The sequence below is a fragment of the Helianthus annuus genome, chromosome 14, assembly GCF_002127325.2.
Source record: "Helianthus annuus cultivar XRQ/B chromosome 14, HanXRQr2.0-SUNRISE, whole genome shotgun sequence".
NCBI classification, from domain to species: domain Eukaryota; kingdom Viridiplantae; phylum Streptophyta; class Magnoliopsida; order Asterales; family Asteraceae; genus Helianthus; species Helianthus annuus.
The window spans coordinates 102,299,140-102,307,106 of NC_035446.2; the positions used below are offsets into that span (position 1 = coordinate 102,299,140).

At 32.8% G+C, this 7,967-nt stretch overlaps 1 protein-coding gene across 11 annotated transcripts; it reads right to left on the bottom strand.

Annotated features, from left to right (window-relative positions):
- Window positions 1-3,104: 3,104 nt before the first annotated feature.
- LOC118486284 lies at window positions 3,105-7,735 on the bottom strand. 11 transcript variants are annotated; one of them, XR_004878252.1, is made up of 13 exons: window positions 7,603-7,735; window positions 7,419-7,520; window positions 7,042-7,134; window positions 6,831-6,973; window positions 6,117-6,196; window positions 5,890-6,019; window positions 5,691-5,771; window positions 5,514-5,609; window positions 5,355-5,427; window positions 4,783-4,860; window positions 3,741-3,806; window positions 3,521-3,668; window positions 3,105-3,441 (listed from the first exon to the last, which is right to left on the bottom strand). XR_004878252.1 is itself a non-coding variant. In XM_035982628.1 (7 exons), the coding sequence occupies exons 2-6, from the start codon at window positions 5,543-5,545 to the stop codon at window positions 3,540-3,542; spliced, it is 378 nt and encodes a 125-aa protein (XP_035838521.1). In that variant the 5' UTR covers window positions 5,546-5,609; window positions 5,691-5,883; the 3' UTR covers window positions 3,107-3,441; window positions 3,521-3,539. The 11 variants fall into 11 exon arrangements, 1 of the variants encoding a protein (XP_035838521.1); XR_004878253.1 differs by adding an exon at window positions 5,088-5,218 and having other exon boundaries at window positions 6,831-7,134; XR_004878255.1 differs by having other exon boundaries at window positions 5,944-6,019; window positions 6,831-7,134.
- Between the last annotated feature and the right edge of the window lie 232 nt (window positions 7,736-7,967).

Sequence of the window (7,967 nt, forward strand, 5' to 3'; positions counted from 1 at the left end):
TTTGAAGGTACGAACATCATATAGGGTTACTGTAAAGTATATTTATTCCTTGTTGACATTTTGAACCCTTGAATTCCCATACTTTATATGTTTGTCAACTTTAGTCCCTCTAGGGTATTCTTTCGGACGTAAATTTTCGAGGTGTTACAAATCAGTAAAAATAAAATGCTCTACAAAGATCAACAATTACATTAAGAACGGAAAAACGAAGTTTAATAATCTTCAGCTCTTGAACAGTAGTCCTATCCTCATATACTTGATCCTCAACTTCCTTGAAAAAGTAATACTTTAAATCATAAGAACCTACAGAAGGATATGATGACATTTTTAACTTGTATATTTCTTCAATTCCGATGTAAAAGAAGGATATAATGGTACTAAAACGTGATGAAAAGCTTCTTCACTGTTTTTGAATTCCGAAGTGCAGAAAGACATCACCAAAACACCTCTTCAGCTCTTGAACAGTAGCCTTATCCTCATGTAAAATAAGGATATCATAATCGTAGTAAAATGTTAAATATAGATTAAACCGAAAGAACAAAAATAAAATTAGAAAAAAACAGATTCTCATAATTACCATTAAGTTCTTCATTTATCATAAAGAAGTACTCCACTTTCTACACTTCAGACTTCAAAAACAGTGCAGAAGAACTTCCCACTGCTCGCTCGGAAAGAAAAAAGCTGAAATATATCAACACCTTAAAATAAATATTATCAACATAATCAACAGTTTAAAAGAATCCACAAACCTAAAATAACCCGCAAAGCCAAGGTCAAAGGCGAGTGTGTGAAACAGAGCTACCATGAAACAACGATGTTGGAACAATGATACTGGAACAATGACACTGGAACAAAGAACTGTATCTGAAGATTAACCGTCTCAATCATGAGAGCTATGCATTTGAGTAAGAGAGTTATGATCGCAAATATAAAGTAGAGAGATAAATTGAAATTTGAATGTGGAGCCAAATTCATATGTAGATATGAGCGAGAGAGATTTGAATGTGGGGCCAGATAATTATGTCTTATTTATAGGATTAGAATTAGAATATATATGGTTTGAATTTTTAATTTTGAATGTGGAGCCAGAATTTTGAATTTTGAACGTGAGAAGAGGTTTTTTGAATTTTCAATTAACATCAGTACTTTAATATAAACGACCAGGGCAGACCTTTGAGTATAAGGCAGACCAAAGGTGGATGTGGGCCAACTTTGAATTTTAAAATCTTTTAATATTAGGCATTATGATGTAATAATGACATAAGAAAAGCCTTGTTGGACAGGCTCTCAAGCTGACACATCAGCTTTTCTTATGTCACTTGGATTTCTCCTTTTATAGAAAGTACTAGCGGTAAGACCCGTGTGCAAACACGGGTCGTTTCTGAAAAAACCATGCATAATACATTAAACAACGAATCACTATATATTTTTTAGAAGGGAATTACTTTCCTGAATGTTCATATATGTTGGAAATGTGCTTATGAAACTTAGATACATAAGTTGTAAAACATCAAATGAATATAGTAACAAACTTAAAATCTTTACTTTGAAAAAAATCAATACTTGCAATACAACTTGACTTTCAACAAACATTAACTACAATCAAACAGCCTAATAAACTCATAACATCTGTTATTACCCTAAGCACTGTTACATTGTTAACCTTTGTTTCAAAAACAGAGATTACAAAAGGAAAAACAAACATCGGATTGACCAAAAGTGAACAGACATTTAACCTTTGTTTTCAAATACCATTTGATTAATAAACATATTTTAGGTTTCAAAAGAGTATATCATTTGTTTGAGGTATCTAAAACTCTGTTCGACTAAAGTCAACCACCATATGTAAAGGGTAATCTCTGTTTTGCCAAATCATTATTTCTTAAGACTCTGTTTGTAACCAAACAGAGGTTTCAAACCACTTTTTGAAATCCTAAACTATGTTTCAAAAACAGAGATTACAAATGGAAAAACAAACATCTGATTGACCAAAAGTGAACAAGCATTTAACCTTTGACTTCAAAAACGAAACCTCTGACTCATAAACAGATTTTAGGTTTCAAAAGAGTGTATCATTTGTTTGAGGTATCTAAAACTCTGTTTGACTAAAGTCAACCACTGTTTATAAATGGTAATATTTGTTTCGCCAAATCACTGTTTCTCAAGACTTTGTTTGTAACCAAGCAGAGGTTTCAAACATATGTTTCTCATACCACTGTTTGAAATCCAAACCTCTGTTTCAAAAACAGAGATTACAAAAGGAAAAACAAACATCTGATTGACCAAAAGTGAACAGACATTTGACCTTTGTTTTCAAAAACCAAACCTATGATTAATAAACAGATTTTAGGTTTCAAAAGAGTGTATCATTTGTTTGAGGTATGCAAAACTCTGTTTGACTAAAGTCAACCACTGTTGGTAAAGGGTAATCTCTGTTTCGCCAAATCACTGTTTCTCAAGACTCTGTTTGTAACCAAACAGAGGTTTCAAACATATTTTTCTCATACCATTGTTTGAAATCCTAACCTCTGTTTTAAAAACCAAACCTCTGATTAAAAACCAGATTTTAGGTTTCAAAAGAGTTTATCATTTGTTTGAGGTATCTAAAACTTTGTTTGACTAAAGTCAACCACTGTTGGTAAAGGGTAATCTCTGTTTCGCCAAATCACTTTCTGAAGACTCTGTTTGTAACTAAACAGAGGTTTCAAACATATGTTTCTCATACCACTGTTTGAAATCCTAACCTTCGTTTTAAAAACCAAAGCTCTGTTAGTAACCACTGTTTTAAAAACCAAAGCTCTGTTTGTAACCTCTGTTTTAAAAACCAAAGCTCTGTTTCCTAACCTCTGTTTGTAACCTCTGTTTAAAAACAAATATCCAAAGCTGGTGGCATTGATAATCTCTTCAAGACTCTGTTTGTAACCAAACAGAGGTTTAACTTATATATGAAAGTGATAATACTTTCATGTATAAATTGCTTACATGTAGAGGCCAATATAGTTTTAACTCTATTTTTTTAATATGAGGATTTGTAAATTACTTTAAATAATGACAAAACAGAGACAAAAAAAAAACAAATTACATCTTGTAATCTTTTTCAAATCATGTCAAAACTAAATTCAGTTATTTACAAATATATGACCAGACTTCTCCTTCAAATCCCATTCAACTGGCTTTGTGTCATGCAGAGTGAACCCTATGATATATACATATAACTCAATCTTCCATATTTAGTGTTGGTTTGGAATATTGTTGTCCATATCAAGTTCATAATATAACACGCCTCTCCCGTCCTCCCCACTTGACTGGGGCTTGGACTTCGGCTTTGGTGGTTCCTGTGTCATTAGGATGTGATCTCTCTCCGCTTGTTTAATTCTCACTGATTCTTGGCTGGGAGTGCCGCCCCAGATTTTCTTGTTGATACCAAATCCCCAACTCTCACTTGTACAAACATAAAAATCTTTTAATGTTTCTATTGCAACAAAGTAAAAAATAAAATAAAAACTATACATAAAAACACCTGTAGTGACTCCGTAACATCAGGGTCCTTGGCTACAGCAATTGTTTTGCAACTCCATCGAATCTCTAACAATTTGAATTAAAAAGTTTACATCGTCAAACATATCACCCAGCCCTTTCAGGAGCTTTGATCCAAGTTGCAAAATTGTCTGCAGTTCAAATAATGTTAGAATACCAACCAGTTGAATTAAAGTACATTAAATTGGTGATGTCATAATAACCTCTGCGTTTTCTAGAATAGCATCAGTCGCCCCTGCTTCTTTCAGATAAAAAAGATGTGGGATGTCCTGAGCACGTGCATATATAGGTACTTGTAATTCGACTTGTATTAAAACATTAAAAGCATCTACTCGTCTCCAACATTAAAATCTGCTATATAAACTTATAAAGTAACATGTATATGCAGTTTATACTTTATATAGGTAATGTTGCTATATAACTAAAAGCGTCATATCACTTCATTTCTAGTGCATTCTAGATATTTGTCACATTTAAAGATCTGCTTGCATATACAAGTACCTTAAAGGCATATTATTTACCAAGCAATAGTTAATATCCATGGGATATGTGTGAAATTCGTTTCCTAACATATGAAAGCTCGAGCTCGGCTCGATTCGAGCTTTATTTCTAAAGCTCGAGCTCGACTCAAAGGTAATTTTTCAAGCTCGAGCTCGGCTCGGGCTCGACTCGTTTAGTATTTTATTAATTAATTTATATTAATTATAATTATTATTATACGTATAATTTAGTTATTTTTTATATTTATATAAATGGTAATTATTATTATATAAAGATATGTTTAATATATTAATAAAAAATATATAAACAGAAAGCTCGTTTAGGCTCGCGAGCCGGCTCGAGCTCAATAAGTGAAGCTCGGGCTCGGGCTCGTTTACTAAATGAGCTTGTTTTTAGACTCGGGTTCGAGCTCGAGCTCGTTTAGGCTCTTGTTTAGAGTTGGTCTAAGGTGTGCTGCATATAAGATTAAGGTCTTCTTTAGAGTTGTCATCTTCAAAGCATTAATTGGAAAATGAAAAGTTAACAAAAAAAGTATGTTGTTTGAATCATAGAAGTCAAACTAAAGATGGTTCATCTTTTTCTTTGCATCAATTCACATTCACAATTGAAGCTATATTGCAGCTTATGCTATGGCGACTAAGTTGATTACAAACAATATTCTTCAAACATGGAAGCTCCAATAACATTATCTTATGAGATTTATTACACATTTACAGATAATATAGCAGTTATTATTTAGTTTACCTTCAATGACATTGATGCTTGCCCAGTTTGCATCGCTACCCACAAAACGCGATATGAGCGTCGAGCGAACAAATCCACCTGAGAAGGTTTCCACGACAGCTCATATTACTGAATTTAGGCACAAGTTATCAAAAGTTTTGGTTCACATTAATAAACTTAATTAAAAATCACAATCCGTTCAATCAGTCGATTATTATGCACAAATTATCACAAGTTCAAATCATAAACATAAAGCACAATCGGTTTAACAATTGTGAATACAACAAATAATTTAATTTCAACCCGCAAACCTTTGCAAAACTCACCTACTACATCTACACTACACTGATCTTTAACAACAACAATTCTCTCATTCTTAATAACAGCACAACTTGTTAGATGCGTATCGTTGATCCAAACATTGATTTTCATTCCTTTTTCGATCCAAACCGGAACACTTACAATGAATTAACTCAGCCATATTAGGAAAATAAGCACAAAAACAGTCAGATTAGAAAATCATACATAGAAATAAGCATATTCTTCAACATCAACTGATTTGAGTCTCCGGAATGGTAAACCGAGTATCTTACCGGAATCATAGCTGTAGACAATGATAAGCGGATAAACGTATTTGAGTCACCGGTGATTTCTATCGGAATAATCCTACGAGAACAATAATTGCGTGATCAAATGAACAGATAATAATTATGAAAATGATTTATCAGATTACAAAGAAATAAATAAGATACCTGAAATTTTTTTGAGAGAATATGAAGCCCATATATTTCTGCTGCGCGAGAAATGGCAATTGCTTTGGTGTCTCGTACGCCTTTAGAGGCTACAATCTGTTGCAGATCTTAATGTTAATTGAGAAATAGAAATAAAACCAAAAAACACAAACATTTTGAATAGATTCTTATAGTTACCTGCACTGCACCAGCAGTATCTTCGGTATTCACTTTAACAACATTTAATTCATTCAGCATCTTCTTACATTGATCAAACGCCTGTGTGATAAGGTTAAGGCAATCACTAACTTCATTCGAATTTACCATGATAAGATCTCCCCTCTAAACTTGATATAGTATCATATTTACCGAAAAAAGATCATAATATCAGATATACCATTATCAAATTTGTGAGATTACACCCTTCCTTTAAAAGATCATACATATTTACCAAAAGTCAAATGGACGACTTCTTAGAGGCCGGCTCTCGATCTAAGTGGACGACTTCTTAGAGGCTGGCTCTCGATCTGTAAGTCGATTTTGGAATTGAAAAAAAGTCAAATGTTGACTTTTAAATAGAAGAAATTTGTTAAAAAATAGAAGAAGTTTGTTAAAAGAAATTACCTTGGACAAATTGATTTGCCCATAGAATTGCATAGCTGAAAGTGCAGAGCAAATCTGTTGATAATTATGAATATCTGCAACTGCAAGGATCAAACACCAAACTCTAAGGATATGCAATGAACACAAATCTAACAGCAATGTACTCTTGCTCAAAAAGTAATAAATTAAGCTTAATTATATGAAAAAAATATTTACTTAATAATATAGATCAATTATAAATCTCCAAAGTAACAATAGAATTAGCTTACACAATAATAGCATAGATCCATAAATTACATAAAGAAAACATTATACAGATTTAGAAGGTTATTACACACAATTAAGATACCATCTACTGAAACTACTTCAAAAAACATCCTTAGATACATGAGTATGTAACATACAGCCATCAACTACTGGAGTATTTAACATACAAACAGTGAAGGAATATTAATTCATTAAAATTAGTACTGAAAGCACAGATCAAGCAACCAACTTCTCTGTAATAAGATCCAACTAACATGTCTATGGTTTGGAAACATTTTGTGAAGAAAAGAAGCTGAAGATACTTCAGATCCAGCTTATGATATACTCAGATCTGCCTTTCGGTCATTCAAATAGAGCTATAAAAAGTCAAAATCATAAGTGATGATTATTGATAACTGGATCAATCGATAAACATAACAACAACCATGAATTACATGAAGATCAAGCAACGATCTTTAGAAAACTCACTATTTCTCGTTTGATCAACATGGTTGTAATGGAAAACCTTCAACTTGTGAAGTACTTGAATATCTGAATCTTGGAAATAATTATCAATGTCGTCGAAAAGATCGGACTCCGTGTTATCCATATCAAAATTGACCTCAATTTCACTTCAAAAAAGCATACTCGATCTGTAACAACTGTTCAAAACATATCATTAAAAGGGTTATAAAATCACCTGAAGAAATCAGCTGAAGTAGTAGCATCTTCCTAGACTGCCAGACCCATGGCTTCAACCACTTTCATTAAAATATCTTCATCAATCCAGTACCTTGTTTTTAGTTGATCGTATTAAAAAATTAACTCATAATTCAAATTTTTATACAGACAGAGATCTTAGTCATGTATTAGTGGTTAAAGCAAAAAAGAAATCCTTCAATTAGATACCTATTTCACCAATTTAAAAATTAAACTTTCATCACTTTGTAAAACTAAAACAAAACATAGATCCAAACCAATCCATCTTATCTCTGTGATCCATATATAACACAGATTTGCTAAATCACGAAAATTGACCGAGTAATCAAGAATTTCAAGTTTAGAAGAAACCCTAACCTGGAAGTGACGCCATAAGATTCTAATCGCCATAGTTGGAGACGATGACCTTCATTGTGCCATTGTTGAGCTCGAAGAGCTGTGAGTTCTGTTCTGCCATTGCTAAAATAACTATCGATTATTTATATAGATAAATTAAAAGTGCTTAGGTGAGATAAATTGATAATCAAATGGGGTTGCATACCTACTCACGGAAGTCTTCTTTCTATTGATAAGTTGTTTGTGAAATGGGATTGAAGAAGATAGAGAGAGACGAAATCTGCATTTAGAGAGAGAGAGTTGAGAGAGAAATGGATTAGAGAGAGTAATTGATTGAAGAAGATGGTATCTTATATATCTGTAGCCATAATTTTGAATTTTGAATCTGGATCCATAATTTTGAAACATCAGTGGTTGGTTTGAAAGTGGTTTGAATTTTGAATGAACATCAGTGGTTGGTGGTTTGTATGTGGGCAGACCTTTGAAAAGGTGAATGTGGGACGGGCAGTGGTTTGATAGCAGTGGTGTGAAAAGGTGAATGTGGGCCAGCTTTGAAATTTAAAGTCTTTA